The sequence below is a fragment of the Falco naumanni genome, chromosome 5 (assembly GCF_017639655.2).
Source record: "Falco naumanni isolate bFalNau1 chromosome 5, bFalNau1.pat, whole genome shotgun sequence".
Classification (NCBI taxonomy): Eukaryota; Metazoa; Chordata; class Aves; order Falconiformes; family Falconidae; genus Falco; species Falco naumanni.
Window position 1 is genome coordinate 80,980,038 of NC_054058.1, and position 20,017 is coordinate 81,000,054.

The 20,017-nt window shown below is 41.0% G+C and overlaps 1 protein-coding gene across 1 annotated transcript in view; it reads left to right on the forward strand.

The window, feature by feature from the left end:
- Positions 1-7,125: 7,125 nt before the first annotated feature.
- The window catches only part of CFTR (CF transmembrane conductance regulator), a 91,899-nt gene continuing 79,007 nt past the window's right edge, over positions 7,126-20,017 (forward strand). Inside the window, exons 1-2 of the mRNA XM_040596259.1 lie at positions 7,126-7,178; positions 19,141-19,251. Coding sequence (XP_040452193.1) covers positions 7,126-7,178; positions 19,141-19,251 — 164 coding nt within the window. The remainder of the gene's footprint in view (positions 7,179-19,140; positions 19,252-20,017) is intronic.

The following is a 20,017-nucleotide window of genomic DNA, read 5'->3' on the forward strand; positions in this document are numbered from 1 at the left end:
GTCAGTGAGCCCATTCCTTGTTCTTTTGTGCTTGAAAACAGGTTTTCTGAAGCCTGACTAAACACAAGGCTTTAACCTACTAACCTGAATCTCAGCATTTCCTCTGGAAATGGAATGGATGTGGGGTGAGAATGCTGAGAAAACTACATGAAGGATGGGGATTGTATGCTGCCTGGCCCTTTGTCTCATGTGGAGCACTGTCTGCCCCCTTTATCCCTGCAGTGAGCTCAAAGTCCTTGGGTATCTTTAAGGCGGGGCAGTTATCCCTCCTTTATTTATTTTTTATATGATTTTTATTCTGAAGATTGAGGTAACTTTCTTACTGAAGAGGCAATTGCAGGGGCAATTTTAGGCTATATGAAGACTAGAAAAAAAGACCAAGTCTTACAGTTCTTTTGTAACTTGAGTAACAGTGGTCTTTGTTTCAAAATTTTTTTTTCCATTGAGATCAGAAAATATTTGGACCCATATGGAATTATTTTAGGCAAGAATAGCATGTATAAAACTAAGCATATGTTCAAAAAGCAGTGGGTTAAGGATTTATTGCGCTGCATGGATTCACATGGCAGGGTTTATGCTACATGATCTTTGTGGTAAGATTTCAGTAAAGATGCCAGTCTCTGCTCTGTCAGGAACTGAAGCTCTTCCTCTTTTAAATAGTAGTAAATAATTAAGCACTTTTTGTTATGCTCTAGGTGGTTCAATAATCTTTGTTGCTCCACTGTTTAAAATTGCTGGCATGTGCCTTTTATTGAGTCGTAGAAGTATCAGTCTTGGATTTTTGCCCTTTTAACCTCAATAATATCATTGTTCTGGGATTATTACATGACAGTATGAAGAGGAAGAAGTTAGAACTATCTTTGGAAACATAAACCTTGCAAGCTTGTCAGACTTGGATTCTCAGGCTCTTAACTCCTCTCACGTTTATTCTAGACTGAAGGCAAACAAACCCTGAAACCTTCAGAAAATCTTCTCCAGCTTATTTTCTGCTGCAGCTTCCAAAGAACCAAATATGTTTTATGAAGTGTGAAGTTCAAGAGTGTGCCCCTACATACGATAACTGTTCTGTTCTATTGCTGCATGATCTTGATTCAAGGATTTTTTCATTAGCTTCAATATTTATCAACAGTGTATTTTTTTTTTTTTAATGCAGGTGCCCTATCTGCCAGGACAATTCTTATTTCTGATTAAGCTGTGTCCGAAGTGGCAAAACCCTCCACAAATCTTGGTATTATGAGGGTTATTACCAGCAGGCTTTCACCATTTTAACAAATCTTCTAGAATTCATGCTTAAAAATGAGTAGTATGCCTTTCTTAAGTGATCAAGGCCACAGTTTAAACTTCCCCTTCTCAGACTCTAGTTTCTTCAGGACTTTATTTGATGTAAGTTTAGTCAGCAAGACCTCAGTGAGTACTTCAATATATTATGTAGCAAGGTAGATCAAGATGACAGTTCAGCAGATCTAGAAGTTTTTACTGGTTTTGATGCACTGGGGTTCATCCATTAGTACAAATAGAAATGGGTTGTCACAGCATCCTGTGCTTCTGAATGAAATAATATGTTTTTACTTCCCCTATTGTGCATCAGCAATTTCAAAAGTCTTAAAAGTGCCTTCCAGTTTAAAAATATATTCTTACAGTTGTTACTAACTTTACAGACCAAATGGCAGCATATAGAATCATAGAATCCTTTAGATTGGAAGAGACCTTACAAGATCATTGAATCCAACTGTTAACCCAGTACTGCCAAGCCCATCACTAAACCATGTCTCCGACTGCCACATCTGCATGTCTTTTAAATACCTCCAGGGATGGTGACTCAACCACTTCCCTGGGCAGTCTGTTCCAATGCTTGACCACCCTTTCAGTGAAGAAATTTTCCCAAAAATCCAATCTAAACCTCCCCTGACACAACTTGAGGCAGTTTCCTCTTGCCTATCACTTTTTACTTGGGAGGAGAGACCTACCCCCACCTGTCCACAACCTCCTTTCAGGTAGTTGTAGAGAGCAGTAAGATCCCTCCTGAGTTTCCTTTTCTTCAGGCTAAACAACCCCAGTACCCTCAGCTGCTCCTTAAAAGACATTTCCTCTGGACCGTTCACCAGCTTTGTTGTCCTTCTTTGGACATGCTCCAGCACCTCAGTGTCTTTCTTGTAGTGAGGGGCCCAAAACAGAACATGATATGAACATGCCTGAGTTTTTTCTGATAGTTCCTTCTAGTGTGATGTTATAATTTTTGTTGAAAACTACATGTAATTTGAAGTGCTTTGAAGAAGTTGGTCTGGAGTTTCTGTGGAATTAACCTCTGCAAATTCAGTATGAGTTGCACTAAACACCAATACACAACTATTCTTCTGTTCTTACATCAAGCTTGTGATGTATTGCTGTTTTTATGATTTCCATGTAAGAGCTGATCAAAATGTGGTCTTCTGCCCATTTTGCCTGTCCAGAATGAAAGGTCTTGTACTTTCATGGTACTTCATCTCCCAACTCCATGCCTCATATCACACAAGTACATGCCTGGCAGAAGGTCTGCTTAGTTTCTGTGGAATATTAAACTGTTTTCAGGATTTATCAAGACCCTGTGTTGAATTGACATGGTCAGATACTGGTGATGCAGTGTGGGAGAGCATACATGACTCTGCTTGCCGAAAGTATCCCATGTGCACAGGTTAAGAATGATAATCTGCAGATACTGAAAGCATTGTTTCAAGGAATTTTAGCAGTATTAAGACAGTACATTGGGATACAGTTTTTGCTCATGTAAATGGATCCAGCAACTGTCAAGAATGGCATCTTCTGTATCTAAAATTTTCTGTCCATCCGTGTTCTAAAAGTATTAGGAATGTGGACTCAAAATCTATTTGCCTGATAAATATCTGTGAATAGTTTACTTCTTTAAAATAAATGCTGCTGCAGCTTTGATCTTGGTTATGATTCAGTTTTCATTATATTTTCTGGGAATAGAGAAGCTCTTTGGAATTCATAGTAGTGTAATCCAAAACTGACAAGCAATATGAAAAGCAATACATTGCTAATTTGTCCACAAATAGAGAGTACTTTGGGGACTTCAACAACTAAAAATAGATACTTGTAAACCATCAGGTAGAATGCTTTTCTTGAATATTAAATTACATATATCCTTCTAGTTTGACAAAGTTTTCATTGTTACTGCTTTGCTATTTTGAATCCTTTTATAAGGTTTTCTCTATTCTGGTGTGTGAGCAGCTCTGAGACAGAGTAATAATATTTTTGTAAATGAAAACTGAAGGGTAAAGTAAAGCCCTACCCTACTGAAAGGTGGCCAGACTGCTTTCCCGGCTCCCAAGAATGGCTGGAAGTTAGGTGAAGTGCAGCAGAGGACTATTTTCTTCTTGGTCAGGGCTATTTTAAAGAATGAAGCTTTCAAAACATTGGAATAATGAGACTGAACAAAACGCTTTTTCATCTTAAGCAACAACAAAAAATCAGTGACTTTTGGCAACTCCTTAGTTTCATTTTCCGAGGGGATGGTATTTAATATGATCATACTTTCTCTTCTAATAATTTAAACCCCTTTGTCCATTGACATAAGCTAACCAAAGAATCAAATATTATTAATTTCTTCTACCCGTCTTAAAAATCAGCAGCTGGATAAAAAGCAAAAAAGCTCCAGAGCTGTAATGTATTGCTGTACCTAAGGAAGGGGATGCAAAATTCCATCGGTGACTCTGCGGCAGCTAAAGCCAGTCTTCCCCCCAACCTGCCTTTCTCCTGCCTTGCCCCTTGCCATAGGGTTCATACCCTTACTTATCTTAGCACTGGCACTAAGTGAATTTTCTTCCTCTGAAGTTCAGATCTTGCTGAAAACGCACCACTCCGGTGGGGTTTTCAGCTAGACCAGAAGCCGTAAGCAGCTTTACAGACAGTCTGGTGGTCCTGGAGGGAAATGGGAATGTGTACCCAAGGACAAGAGAGAAGCCAGGGTTACAGCCCCCAGAGTAGGAATTGCTTTAAGTTACCATGGCCATGAAAGCATCTAATGAGCCAGTCTTTCCCATGTGTGTGACCTCAGACTAATCATGGAATGTTGGTTCTCAGGTGGTGGAGGTGCCCCAGTACAAGTGCAGTAGCCAGAGTTACTGCAGTGATGGCACATGGGACCAGCCTTTACTCATCCTCCTGTTCACGTGGCACTTGGCTCTGTAACTCAGCCTCACTGTGTTTTCTTCAGAGAGACAGAGTACAGGCCGGTAGATAGTGGATGTGGATACAATTAAAGGATAAAGTAGTTGGTGTCATATCAGGTTGCATTTCTGTGGAAGTAAAAGGTCATGGAAATGGGTTCATACATAATACTAAAATTGGAGGTATTTCACTCCCTAGATAGGATAGAAACATTATGGTTTATTCCTGCTTACAGCAATGCTAATGACAAGTTTCACATTCATCAGCTGAGTATGTTCAAGAACCCTGAGAAGATTGGGAATAACAGTTGCTCTGAAACTACAATGTACAGTTAAAAAAAAAAAAAAAAAAAAAAAAAAGGAAATGTACCAGTGGAAACTTCATGGAAAAAATCAAGAGAAAAATGACAAGAAGTAATTCTGTAAAACACAACTGGCTCAGAATTTGTGACTGTGGGATGTGTGTGTGAAAGTAGCTGAGTTTTTTGCAAAAGTATTGGATCACAGAGCAGGAAAATAATCACTCCCTGGGTTCTGGTCGTTCTGAACGTAGCCATACCTGGTACTTAGGAGAGTAGGCAAAAACCTTGTGGTTTAGAGAAGTATGTAAAATCAGGGATCTAGAGAGCCTGACATATGGAAAGGTGAGGTGGTGGAATTTTTCATGTAAAAAATTAGATGATCAGCAGTGTCTGATGGGATGTCTTTGTTAGTCCCGAACTTGCTACAAATGCTCCTAAATCACCTCTGGTGGTAACAACAGCAGGGAGACACTGTTACGAAAAATCCTGCGCTAGCCATTGAGATTTTAAGCATTTTGGACCTAATCCATGAAAGGTTTTAAATGACTCACATACCTCACTTTCTAATGTAAATTATAAAAAAAAATCTAATCCCGTGCTTAGTTTCTGCTTTATTCACCTGTGCCAGAGATCCAAAGGCTGAAAAAAGGAAAAAGCCCAAGCCTGTAGCAGGGGTGTGTGTATTGCTCAGAAGACTTAGTTTCCAGTCTGTCTTTAAATTAGTATTTCGCCGTTTTCTAACGAAGTGAAAGAATTTTGGAGACTTGGGCGATCTGTAGGTCAGGGCCTGCCCAAAGAACTCTCTTCGGGGGTGGACGGAGCATGTGGCATCATCCTTGCCCCGGGTTCGGCAGTGGCATCTGATCTTGACCCGAGTTCCTACTTGAGCATCCTGATTTCTGAGCGCAGAGGGGCTGGAGGAGCCGGACGAGGGACCGGCTGTCACCCCCGTATCGGGGAGTGGCGGGAGGTGTCCTGGTGCCTGGCACTGAACGGCCGGAGAAACTGGTCCCACCTTCTCCCGGCTGCGCGGGGGTGTGCGGTGCGGGGGGTGTGTGTGTGCGGTGCGGGGTGCCGCCCCGGGTCCGGCTCCACTAGGTGGCAGGGTGCCGGAGGGCTCCGCGCTTCTGTCCTGGAGCCCGGGCGGGTTTAGCCCTGCCTCTACGCATTGTCTGAGGACATGATAAAGTGTGGACAGTTTCCTGGAGTCCTGCCTGCCTCGTGTTTCTTACTGGTTTTGTCATTAATAAAGCAGAATCGGGAAGGATCCAAGGGAGGTCTGAAACACAAAGGAGCCCGGTGCGGTGACAGGGTAAGAGGGCGCTTCGTAGCTATCCTCAGTCTGCGAGGGAGGATTGCCAAGGCAAAGACAAATTCTTTATGAAAACACAGTGGGGTGTAGCGAGAAGCGGTGAAATAAAAAAATGTTTGCAAAGAGTAACAGCTTGTTAAATTGTAGCACAATCTGTAAGCCCATAGAGAAGCACGTTTGCCTCTTTACGGAGGCAGTTTAGAGGGGAACCAGCTACACGCTTAGGAAAGTGTGACCTTTCCATCCATGTTTTTTAAGTTACAGAAGTGAAAGGAAAGCGCAGTGTGTAAATAATGTCAATAAAGCATTAAATAAAACTAAGTCTTACACAGAACTCAATCGCAAGTTCTTTTTCCTGCTTCTTGTCATCTTTGTCTTCTTTTAAGCATACTTTCTGCTTTTGCACTCTGAAAGTGGTGATTTTGTTTGTATGGCACGTGTATAACGCTTCAGAAACAGCTTTAGTGTTAAGTCGGGGTGTTTGGGCTAAACTTCTTAAGGCTATACCTTCAGTTCCCATTCCTCTCTGTTCAGGTAGCTGTGCCTGCCAGGCACAATTGAAAAACTGAAGCAAGAGTATTTTGCAGTGGGTGTGATCGCGTTTGCCGTTCGTGCTTATCCTCCCCTCGGCTCACCGTCCACCTTCTGCCCCAAGCTCTCCGTGCCGCTGCGCTCTCCCGCAGCGCACAGGTGTCGGGGCAGCCGGGGGCGTGGGGGGGATGCCGGGGCTCTAGGTACCCACCAAAGCCTACCCCCGGCTTCGGTCCCCGCGGGTCTCAGGGGGGCTGCGGGCAGGCGGCCGGTGTGATGGGGCAGGCGCTGCGGTGGGGACCTACCCGCTCGGGGGGGCAGGAGGGTCTCCGCTCCTCGAGGGGGGCGGAAGGCACATACAGAGGGGTAGTTTCTCCCGCACGGCCCCCGGTCGGGCGAGGACCTGAGTGATGGGAGGAGGTTGGGGACCCGGCGTGGGGTGACTCGCGAAGCGGAGTCGGCAGGTGGAGTTAATGGGCTGGCGGGGAGCCGGGGCGGAGGGGGCAGCCGCGGGGGGAGTCGCAGGGCGCGCCCGGTGCGCGGTGCCGGGCGCGGCGGGGAGGCGGGGGAGGAGGCGGCAGCGCAGGCAGCGCTCGGGCCGGGGCCCCAGCCCTCCCGGTTTTGAACCTGGGCAAAGCAGAGGCGGGGAGAGGGGCAGGGGCAGGAGGCAGGCGGTGACATCAGAGCCGGCCGAGCGGATAAGGTGGGAGAGCCGCGGGAGCAGAGCGGGCGAGTGAGGCGTCAGCGATTAGCGGCTGCTGCCTGTTCCCCGCGCACCGCACCGACACCGCTCCGCACGGCAGCTCCGGGAACCATGCAGAGGTCCCCTTTGGAAAAGGCGAACGTCTTCTCCAAACTTTTCTTCAGGTGGGAGCGCCGGCGCGGCGGGACACGTGCGGCCGGGGGCAGCGGGCAGGGGAGGTGCGGGGGGCGCCTCTCCCACCCCGCTCGGCGGAGAAGGGGACCGAGCGCTGGGCGCCAGTTAGCTCTGGCCAGGTCTGCGGGAAGGGCGGTGGGAGTCTGGCTTGTTGCTGAAGGATGAGATTTCTCTTTTTTTTTTTGTTTTTTTTTTTTTTTTTTTTGTTGTTGTTGTTGTTGTTGCTGGGGTTTTAGCACCAGGAATGGGCTCTGTCTGCCAGGTGTCATAAACCCCCTCTGGACCCAGACAGATGAATTTATGACATAATTTGAGCAACCTTTGGTAACTTGCTCAACTAGTTAATCTGTTATTTCACTGTGAACTGTGAGAACGTGGTTGGGGGGAGTAGAGGGGAAATGCTCTTAGAGCAAGGATTCCTCCTGTTTGGCTTTTTGGGTGTTTAGCATTTGCTCAGTGTGTAAGTGTAATAAAATCTTACTGGAAACAGTTCCTTGTAAGCCTTGCAAGTGTTCTCTTACAAGCAGAGTCTCTGGCACCTTTTCTTTCTCACAACTTCACATACAAAGAGAAGAAGGAGCCAATACTAATGCCTGGGCACAACGTACTTTTTAAGACAATATAGAAACCTGAATATGTTTTGTGTGACATTGCTAGAAATGGCACTGCTAGCTGGAAAGAGCAAAAAATCTTTCTGGCTTTGGCCCACACACTACCAGTTTCACCAGGGTGGCTGGTTCCCCTTTTAGTTACTTGAGGGTCTTTCACACAGCAGGGAGGGGAGGGAGGAAATCTTGTTTAAAACATGAACGTGGTGAATGAAATGGGAACATGTGATGTAAAACCATAACATTGGCACGAAGTCTCTGTCTGAGCAGCTGAGGGCTTTTAGCTGACTTTTTAATCCTTTCGGGATAGCTTTCCTTTTCAGCAGCCTGGCCGGAACCTTTTCTTAAAGTTTCTTAAGGGAAGTAGGTCTGTATGAACCACTCTGTCTGCCTCCCCCACTCTTTTTAGCCAGATGTGATAGTGGGGAAGGATCCTGAATGTAACCTGTTCTAAAGTTTTACAAACATCCAGGTAAAGGTGAGGATCCTAGAGGTATCCTCCAGTGGTGCAGCAGTGGGAAAGAAGCCACCCTGCTCTCCAGTGCTCTTAGAGACAGGGACTGTGGGTGATGGGAGTGTAAGCTTTTACGAATTCTCCATAGAAGAGGCTTCAGTCAGTGATCCTGTCAAGTATAAGATACAAATCTGTAGGAAATGAGGCTGATATTAATTTCATTGCTCAAGGAGCCACTCATTCCATTTAATTCTATTTATTTGTAAAGCTTCTATCAGAGTAGTGCTCTCTTAGAACCTGTGATGCTGAAAGAAAATAACCCCTATAAGATCAAACACATGTATTTCTTATTCCTACCTTAGTTAAAGTTCCCATGGCTGAAACCAGAATGAGTTCATGCTCTTTAAATGCATAATTAACCATCCCTGGGTCTGACCTGGTCTTTATAAAATCATAGTCTTTAGGTCAATTGAATGATATTTGAATGATGCTTATAACATATGATACATTATATTGTACCTGCTACCTGACTGTAACTGAAGTGGTAATAATTAAGTATAGAATGTTAAAGAGATGTTTATGGCGAATATCTAGAGCAGAGAAATTTATTTACAGGACTTTATAGTAACATCATTTCATAGGAAGATCAGGGTATTAAACAGTTCACTGGGTAAGAACAGTCAAAATTGTATGTGTACCTCTATGAAGTATCTAACAGGGGGCTGATACCTTTGGAATGATGTTTCTGTGAATGACAGTTTCTGCTTACTTGTGTTTTTTACCATGTACATTGTGAATGTCTTTGTTACTTCACAAATATTATATGAAATAATTGAAAAAGTCACAAAAGTGAAAGCCACAAGATAAAAAAATTCATTACATCCAATTTGGCAGCTAGGGTGTCTTTCTTTTAAAAATAAATAAGAATTTAAAAAACATACACTATTAGTTTTGTTGGCAAGGTTTTATTGCTTCATAATGTGTCCTGTTTGGGCTGGAGGGATAGGTTTAAATGTGTCAAAGTCAGAATGGCACTCCGTGATCATAAGTGAATAATCTAGACTTGTGTTAGTATCATTTGTACATTATTTTTTTTTAATTCTTTTTTGCCAAAAAGTGAGAAACTGTCATTTGTATACAAGGAATAGTATCTTAGGGAAAATGTTACCTTTTTGTTGGATTTCCAAGATTAGCGACACTGATGGGGCAACAAAAGAGAATTGCTTGGGATGGTCATGATAGAAAGTATTTAGACATTAGAAATCAACTTTCAGCCTAAAATCGGAACTGTTTTTGTTTAACAACTGAGTTTTGTTGGTTAAGAAATGAGGTGTGAAGACAAGTGGTTTGAGATATTTCCTTAAGATGACACTTAAAAAACACTAGATACTGAGTGTTTGGGGTTTCAGGGTTTCTTTTGTGTTCTGTTTTCCTTATTACATTTTCAGAGTTGATCCCTTTTGTTCCCAACCACGTGAAAGACATTTATCTGTGCATTGGCAACTTTTTGTCTTGTTTAGAGAAAATAGTGTTTTATGCAGAAGCAGTCAGATGGTCATATGTTGAACTTAGTATTCGTTCTGAAGATTCACTTTTGTCTTTATAGAACTTTGTCTATATAAGAACTTTACTTATGTTCTTGGAATTTTGCAGTGTCAAGGCCATACCTTTTGTAGCAAACAACATCGTAGTACTTTGCAATCACCTAGTTTTTATTGCAGATCAACTGATATCAGGAAGTGTTGTTATGGTTTTATTAAGGCAAGCTAATAAATTAATTTTTAGCTGGGTGTCAGAACACGAAGTTATTGCTGGAGTTTCAGAAATGGCTGCAACTTTGGGACAATTCTGATATTTTTTTTTTACATGCAAATTCAGATATTTAAATACAAGTTCACAAAAAGCAATCCTTGTGCTCCTGTCCAACTGTCTAATCAAGTGACAGCTGTCTTGGCAGGACTTGGTAGTTCAGTGCCTGATACATTATTAAATCCAAATGAGAAATACAAACTAAGCCAGCTTTTGTGCCATGTCTTCTTGTGGGCTCAGTCCATCAAACCTGCTCTAGCTGATTTCTTTCCAAGCCAGAGAAAAAGTAACCTGCTGCTTTTTTATACAGCTGTCCAGTGGTTCCAAGAACAATTTAGCATGTAGGGGATAAAAGCTGGATTCCTTCTTCTGTTGTGTGTATGCTGGGAGGGGTAGGAAAAGTAATTCAATTCTACATTTCACCTCTTCTAGGAGGTAGGACCAGTGTTACCAGTGTATGGTAGTGAAGGGGGTTTTGTTGCCTATCTCTGGCTCAGCTACTTTTTTTAAAGCATAAGAGCAAGAGTGGCTCTGTAGTCTACTGGGTAAGAAACTTGTTTGCAAGTCTTGATTTTTTTTCTGAGGGCACTTTTAATGAAGTCTGTTAATAGCCTTTAGGGTGGATAACAGAATCCAGCACTTAAGTTTTGAAAGTACCTGGCCTGTGGGCTACAGTCATGGTTGTTTTTTCACTCCTACCTTAATTCAGTCATAATTTCAAGTTCAAGAGTGCCTTGACTAAGTTTCTGGATTGAAAAGGCATTCTCATGAGAATTAGTTTGAGTCCCTTGAGAGAAAGGAACTAAAGCCAGACCTGCCCTAGGTAATCTCTGCTCTATCCTTGAACTACATATTTTAGGATTTAATACCAAGAAGGTACTTGGGGTTTTGATTACTAAATAGGTAAGGTTTTATGTGCCTGTTTTCCTGAAGAAGTAGGGGATTTAGTGAGTACATTTGTACTCAAAACTTCCCCTGAAACTGTCTTGAGTTCCTAAAAATCCCAGGTATTGTATGGGAAGCTTAAAGACCTAATCCATGCCTATAAATTTCACTTCAGACAGTGGGTGCCTGGAAATTGTCATCTCCAGCATGTATTTGGAGCATCCCCTATCAAGACCTAGCTGTAGCATCTTGCTCATCTTTCCTCACTGAGTAGGGAGCCTCTGTGTACGTTGGCAGCTGTGAGCAGGTGGATTGAGTTGCATGGTCTGATGGCTCGGTTGCTGGTACAGCTGGCTTTGACATTACACAAGGCAAATTTCCTACAGTATATTCTTAAGGCCCTTCACGTGTCTAGTCCTGAGGACCTGCCTTTCACTGATCCCAGGTAATCATAAATCCTGTCTGTCAGTGATAACCAAGCACAGATGCAGACAGAGCACAGAATAAGGCCCTGTGAGGCTGCCTCGTCATTTGTCTGTTGCCACAAGTGGTCCTTGGAGACCTGCCAGCCTGCCAGCCCTTCAGAACTTTTTGTAACGGTGAGCTTTTGGTACTTCTGAAAGTCAGCCCCCAGATGGTTCAAAGATGTACATGCAAATTTTGGACTCCTTTTGAAAATTTGATTTCTGTTAATATTTCCAAGGTAAAATATGAAACTTGAAGTGAACTGGAGGAAGGATGCTGAGTCTCCTAGTCCGAAATAGTTTCAGCTACAGGAATACCTTCTTTGATAATAAGGCTAAATTGTGTCCTTGGCTCAGTCTTATACTACATCTTTGTTCTAACAAGCAGAAGTGCAAACCCTGCATAGCACAGTGACCTTCTCTGGCTGCTTTATACCTCTAAAGAACAGTTGCCTGTATCAAGCTGCATCTGAGTTTCTAAATAGATGTAAAGCTTATTTTCCTCCTGCAGGAGGAAGACTTAACATGTTGATATTCAAAATGAAATGATCAAGCATCTGAAAGGTTTGCAGACTGATCTGTACATTTTTGTTCTCCTCCATACTTACTTGATTTTGGTGCGATAGAAAATATCCATCCGAATCCTTGAATTCTGTTTTAATACTGTAAGCAATGACATGGAGAATAGTTTTATTATCTGTATTATAGAGACTTCTAAATGCCCTATACAGAAATTTGAAGTCTACTGTACTAAGCACTGGAAAATATTTGATAATAATAAAGTCTGATTTGAAGATCTTGAAGTCTAAATAGCTAGCACAAAGGATGGGCTAAAACGCCTTATTAGTTCTGTAGAGAAGAAAGTGGGGTGTGCAAGGACTGTGATTTGTCCTGGGAGCATGTGGTGGAGCCAGTACAGACTACTTGAGATCTCCTGTCCAGGACTTTAATTTCATAAGGTATTTCTGGTTTGACAAAGTTATTTCAGAATATTGCTACAGCAAACAATTATGACCTCTTTCACACAAAAGAGTCTTGGTCTTTTAATGTCTAAATTTTTTCAGTGCACTGGTTTTCAAACTGGTGAGAATAGTGTGACTTATTGCAGGAGAGTTCTACAAGTTACCGCTATCTTTTTTTTTTATTATTATTCATTCCCCCCTCCCCCCCCCCCCCCCCCCCCACGCCTTTGCAGCATGTGTATGTAGGTGTGGAGGTTGTGGGGGCAGGATGGTACCAATCTGACATCTGGGTAATGACGTGTCAAATTGTGTCCTCTAAAATAAAAAACTCAAAGGTCAAATTAAACTCTAGCATATAAAACTTTAATGATAAATCTTGCAAAATTTTGCAATGTAAACTTGTAGATGCAATTCAGCTGGCTTCCATGAGACAGGGGATATGCCTGGGTGAGATGAGTGAGGACTCACAGGCTGTGTTTACATATCACTCCCTCTCACATAAGCAAAAGGATCAGCATGAGCATTTTCACAGTCAGCAAGTAGCTAAACCAAGGCTGCATTGTCATGAAGCTCCCAAAATTAGGAGAGAATAAGTAAGTTGTACCTTAGGTACATGGTGAAGGTACGTGGTTTCAGGTATATTCCCATGTTTTAATGTGGTATTTATCTTTTTAATTTTTTTTTCTTCAGCTTTTAAAGTAAAAGATGTGAACCTTTATTGTATTGGAGTCAATGTGATATTTCACTTTAACTTATTTCAACTTAACTCAGTTCAAAGTTAATCTGTAAAATCTGGGATGCTTTTATTTCTCTGGAGGTAAAAAACACAAAGAAACCAAAACCAAAACAAAACAATGTTGCTTTGCTCAAAGCCCAAGATCATTTTGGAAATCGGAAGATATGAGATATTTTCTCATTAACTTGCAAGGGTCAGGCTGAGGAGTAGCAGCAGCAAATACCAGGATACAAAGAAGATGGCAAAGAGCAAGCAGTAAGAGAAGCAGCCCCTAAATCAGGATTAATTCCATATTACTGTCGTGACGATGTACATTTTGATACTTGGTGTTATAAATAAATAAATAATCTTCCCACTCTCCACTTGCCCTGCTTGAACTGTCACAAATGTGTTCATCAGTTTCTCAAGGTGTATATACCCGATCACATATCAGTCATTGGGTTTTGAACAAATAACAGATTTATGAAATTTATTTATAAATGCATGGCTAAGACAGTGGAGTGCTAAACTGGGTAAATTTGTTGCTGTCACATTAGTGACATATCTGTAAGAATTTAAAAATCAGCTCAAGCATGAATAGCACAGCTCTGCAATTGTTTTGTTGACTTTCTGCAATGTACCTTGGTCTTTCAAAGGACTAGGAGAAAGAAATCTCTCTTATTCTTGCTATGGGATATGTAACTGAGAAAAAGAGTGAAGATGAAGAAATATCTTCTAGCCAGTCTCGCTGTAGGTATATGCTGAAACAGCCTTGCCAAGTTCATAACACATCATCATTATCTTATTTTGATAGCTTTGTTAAATATTTGAGGCATATAGTATGTTTCACTTTGGTATCTAAACAATTTACAGATTTTTAATATACATTGCATGTATTCTGTCCTTGCATCTTACGCAACTTCAGTATCTTTGTACCCCTAACGTGCTTTGTTTTCTCTCAAAAGTAGCTCAGTAATTCTGCCAACTGAAATACTTTGACTGTCTTACTAACTGTAAGGAAAAAGTATTGAATTTCTGCTAAAAATCCGAATCTCAAAAAGCATTTAGAGATTAGATAATAATCTGAATAAATATCACTTCTCAAAAACAACATAAAAAGGCAGGCATTCCCCAAGAATTGCTGTGTAGTAATCCTAATTAAGATTCACTGTTGAAATCCTGGGGTTTCAGCAGAACACTGATTATTCATAAAATGGTGCTGCTCACAGCTAGTGGCAGAGTTGATGACATTGCGGCTAAATATTTTCCGTGTCAAATACACCTCATGGGGAAGAACTGTTTATTAGTGAAGAACTTAAAATCTTATTTTTTGTGATCTGGGAGAAAAAAAAAACAAACCCAAAAGCTGAAATTAATGGGGTCTGCTTTTACCTTCTGTTGTTGAAGTCCTGCAATAATTCTGTGTAAATATTAAGCTCAAATTATTGCATTTGCTTGTTTTTAAAGGGGAAAATGCTGAAGGTTTTAATAAGAGTTTTCAGAATATATAACATGCTATTTCAGCTGGTTACCATTTGAAACAAAATAACTGCAACCCGACTTTGTTGAAGGTAACTAACGCTCAGGAATTAGGCTGTGGTGCCTGGCACTTGTGCTTCATGGGTACATTGACTTCTCCCATCTGTTAGCAAGAGTCATGCAGAGCTAGGGTCACCTTTTTACAGCTGTGTCACAGGATGCTCAGAGAAGAGGGCTGGTGGTGCAGACACACTTCTGGAGAAAACCATTTCGAGCGTACTAAAGCTACCACATCCAGTATAAAGTAAGCAACAATTTGCAATTTGTTCTGCTGCTGGAGTGATGTGTATCTTTTGGGAGAGGATGGGAATACAGAGCCTTTGACAGAGTCCGGTCTGGTTTGACCCTTTGGGGATGTCGGAGGTCTATGTGGTACCTCAGTCTTTTCCTACAGATAGAAGGAATTTGTGGCTTTACAAACACCTTGTGAACCTTAGGCTCCAAAGCATCATAATCATGGCTTGATTATGTCATGCCCCCCCCCCCCCCCCATGTTGAAACAAGGGAAAACATAAAACCAGAGGCATTTTTCTTGCTCTGCCTATATCAGGATTTAGGTCCAGTTCTTTAGAAGCTGCAGGCACTATGCCTTACTATATTGCTTTGTAAGAGAAGGAAGTGAAGAGTGAAGACACGGTCACTTCTGCGCTGCTCAGTGGATTTTGCAGCGTTGTGCACATGATGTGTTGAAATGGTACCAGCCTGATCAGGGACTCTTGAAACAGAGCTGCTCTGCTTTGCAGGTCTTGGATAGCCTGGCTCTGCTGCTCTGTCACTGTCCCAATGCCCTGTGCTTCTTGACCTGAAGGCCCTGATGGAGCTGGGGAATCCTTGTGCCCAGGAGGAAGATCTGGGCAGTTGGCTTAGCAACACAGAGGCTCCTTCTGTCTTCAGTGACATGCAAAGCAGCCTTAAGGGAGAGTCAAATCCTATTGACAAGTTAACAGTCTGTGTTAATACTCTCTGGAAAGCCAAAGACATCTGTCCTATCGGCACAATTTGCTCAAGTGGAATGAGGCTGAACATGCTGGAGAAAGAAATAGCTGTAGTAAGAAATCTATTATATAATTGCCTAAGTGACTGACAAAGAAATGGTCATTAGAAACCTACCAAAAGAGAAGTTAAAAACAGTATGTTATGTATACAATATTTACATATCAAACTCATAAGGTTTTTTTTTTTTTTTTTTTGCTACAGGCAATCAATAACAGAGATGGAACTTGTTTTCCTTCTTTTCTTCTTTCCTACTGTACACCCCTGAAACTTGTCTCCTGCTGGGTTTCATGTGTGTGTACCCATAATAACATTCCTAGTTAGTGGCAAAACTCTGACAGCACTACAGGTTTCTCTGTGAAAGAGTTCATTAAATGCCAGCCAGTAATCCGGTGGCATTTACTAATGTAATGCTGTAAAACCAATCTGTTTCCCTTCCTTCTTGCTCTCTTCCTTTCAAAAGAATTTTCTCGTTCTCAGCAACCACAAGAAGCAGCTCAGAATTAACACTGGCAAATCATTTCTGTTAAGTCAAAAATAGAAGAGCCATATTAATTGACAAACTCTGACTGAGCTGTGTTACCAGGTGATAAAAAACATTGATAACTGCAGATTATATTGCCAGTTAAAATAAATGTATAGCTATTTTGCCATTTCAAAACTTTACAAATAATCTGGAGCACAATGGTAAACTGGATGCTCTTGGAATCTGGCAAAAGGTTGGTTTTAGGTAGTATTTGTGTTCTAGGTCTGGAATATTCCTTTTATTAAAATATGTACTGTCTCCCACAGTTCTTGACAGCACAACCCAAATAGCTGTTGAAAAACTACCTTGAGACAAACAGCACGTGATAGGTCAACTCCTCCCACAATTACCACCCCAGCATGAAGCCACTTGGCACAGCTTGCAAATTGGCCAGATGTAGGTAGGGTGGGACTTCCGAGCAAGTCCAGGGTAGCTGGGAGATGAACATCTCTCTGCAAGCCTTGCCAGCAGTCTGCAGTAGGAACCTGGCTGCAGCTGAGGAGGTCCCTGGGGAAGGTGTCAGCACTGCTCCTTTAGCTGGCTGGAGGAGTTAATCTATCATAGTTGCAGCTACCCATATGAGCAGAGAGATGAGGACAAGGACTGCATTAAGTCTGTATTAAACTTGTTGACTTGGGAGAGGAGGGTGGTTTAGGGACCATGTAATTTAGGTGGCGCTGGTAAGTGTACCCAGTTAAGTGCTGAGTAGAACCAGAGACATTTATAGAAGTACAATAGATCTGCTAAGCATGCTGCCTTCCCCAAATGATAAAATAGACATTTTGCTTACTTTCTAAATGCAGTCAGTCACATTTTGTTACTTCAGGCAGTGGCAAAATGCCAAGGTAGGTGCTAATAAAATATATAAAAGAAATCAGATGTGTGGAGGCAAACAATGCAATGCAAAATTTTTTCCCCAAAAGTCGGACATGGTAAAGCATTTCTCTTTTTCTCAAGACAAGTTTGGAGTTGCTTATTGTAGTCTCAAAGCATTGTTAAGGGGCTCAGCAAGGTTATTGCTTAGCTACAGTATTGACAATTAAAAAGGTTGCTTAGGAAGTACTGTTACTTATTTGCATTAGCTTCAGTAGTGTTTTACTGTCTCATAACTTGTATTCATTTCATCATTGCCAAAATATCTGTGTATACAGAACTTTCAGTGAAGCCAGTCCATGAGATTTTCTGTTCCCAAAGGATGAGGTTTACCCATTTCTCCACAAGGTGTGCACAAAGCCAATAGCAACCTGTCCTTTCTGCCATCAGGAGCTGGCAAAATACAAATTGATACCGGATTTATCATTTGCAGTGGCCATGAAAGACTTTCACATAACATCATTTTTTTTAATTCAAAAGTTTTCTTCTAATCCATCTTATTACATCCCTGAAAACGTTGGGCTCTGTTTCCAGCAGTAATAAAGTTTATGGATGTTTTACCATCCAAAGTGGACTCTCCTAGCTGCCTTGCTGTAACATACCACAAATTGTGTTATTTTGCAGCTACAGTGGTGTCAAAGACTGAACTAAAACCTGTATGATTCATATGAAATGTGTAGTATGATTGCAGAAATGAAGGGTAATCTTCTGATTTCTTAGGACACATTCTCTTTGCAGTAGGTGTGATATAACTAAAATTTACTGCTTTACTGAATTATGGGGATTATAGGCTGATGTCACATGCAGTTCCTAACTTCATTAATGTTAGAGTGTGCATGTGTGTGTGCACAGTTGCACACAAATAGGCTTTGACTGTTGTGCTAAAGTCTCTTTGCACTTGTGTATGTTTGGTGATGCTTTTTTACCTTTGTATTGACCTCTTTGCACCACCAGAAGCTGCAATTGAGAATGTGGATTACTTTGTGTGTATGGTATATGTTCTTACAGGCATATGGGTAAGCATCTCCAACAAGCTGTTCTTGTTTTCTAAGTGACCGTGGAAAACTTTATTGCATTTATTTTGCAACTCTGTTAATTGTTGTCTATAAAGACATTTTAAAACAAAAATTTCTGAAATTATTAAAGCTTTGCAGATCATAACTTTTATCATAATTGTAAATCACAGGGGTTTATTTTTTACAAATGGTGTTGACGTATGGAAGCATGACAGAAATCAGCCACAAGCACCTTCTTTTGCAGACATTTCATTTTTTTAAGGAAGTATTTTTTAACAATGGCAGCAAAGCAGAAACTCAAATCGGTTCAAAATACACTGTTAGTTCTTGTGGTTGCTTGTTTATGTTTTGTTTTAGTCTTGTGTTTTCAAAAAGAAGACAGAACCTGTTGCAAAATTTTGTGCAAGTTGGCACTTGGGGATTCATAGACCTTTCAGGAGCCAAATTGTTTGATAGAGTTAGTAATGGCTTATTAAGATTTTCTCTATAAAGTAGCCATTCTAGAGTTTTTTCCTGCTTTGGTTTAACTCAGAATGTCCTTTAAATTGGTATTAAGTTTTTAAACAAGACATTTGAAAAAAGAAATGCAAAATGTTTACATATGATGGACGCAATGAAGATCTTATAGGAGTCCTGTGAAAGATTTTGTGTGTTGTTAAGTGCATACTGCAATGTAAGCTGTCAAAGGAATGCTAAAGCTGTATTAAGATTTTTGTCTTACAGGGATGAAATTTAATATAGTTCTGATTAATTACTCATTTATATAGACATAGCACGTATTTGGAAATACAGTACAAAGGTCTCAATCCTCTGTTCATTTGACTGCTACTGACTGAAGTTTGGGGCATGATCCCACCCCAAAACTGATGAAATGCAACAGTTTTACAACTATTCTTTTAATGTTAATTTGTCAATATAGTTTTGTAAATATAATGCAGAGGTCAGCCATATTATGTCATATTGTGTGTGTGCGTTTGTGTCCACATAGGCATACTTGGATGCTGTGGACAAAATGTTTTGGGTGAGACAATGCAACTCCTGAATTAACCTAAGAAACTGATGATTATTTTACCTTTTTTTTTTTTTTTTTTTTCTTTTTCCTACTTAGATGGACAAAACCAATTTTGAAAAAGGGTTACAGACGACGGTTGGAGCTGTCAGATATTTATCAAATCCCTTCTGCAGACTCTGCTGATAATCTTTCTGAAAAACTAGAAAGGTATGAAACATTCATGAGCTAACTGTTTCAGGAATCATATTGCAATTTTCATTAAAAAGTTGTGGGATAAAATGTTTAAAAAACATTGGGTGCAAGCTGGCTCAAACATGTCCTCATTCATCACATGGTTGTCCTTTGGAGCTAACAGGGATCCCTGGTGCTGATGTGTCACCTAGATGTTCTAAATTACTGTGTACAGGTACCAGTGACATCTGTCCATTGACTAGCAAGGCTAGACGTACAGTTTCAGTGTTAGTTCCCTACTCTGCTGTTCGTTCTTCCCCAAATATCCTTGTAAAACCTTGTTTTATTTTTTTCTTCAACTAAGTAATATTTCCTTTGTTCCACTGTTGAAAGACTAATTGCTTCTGCAGAAATCATACCCTGACTTTTCTCATTTAGGCTTCCTCTCTTCTCTACCCTATTTCAGTGGGTCCTAATTCAGAAACTATGGTTTGTGCTGTACACTTGGGACTAACTCTTACAGAATCGGGTACCTAAATATGGTCCCTCTCCCCTGGCCTCTGGTGTAGTTTTCCCTGGTGTGCCAGGACAGCTCACGTCCGTACTGTTGTGCCAATCCAATTACACTTAATTGCAGTGTAACATACATATTCAAAACTGGTGGAAAATACTGAGAACATTGGTTTGCTTAATGCATTTTGATAGTTTATAAATTGAATATTCTGGTTATTTGATATTCTGTTGAAAAATGGAGAAAAGACCTGAGGAAATTCTTAGGAGCACTTTAATCTGTGAGTTGAAT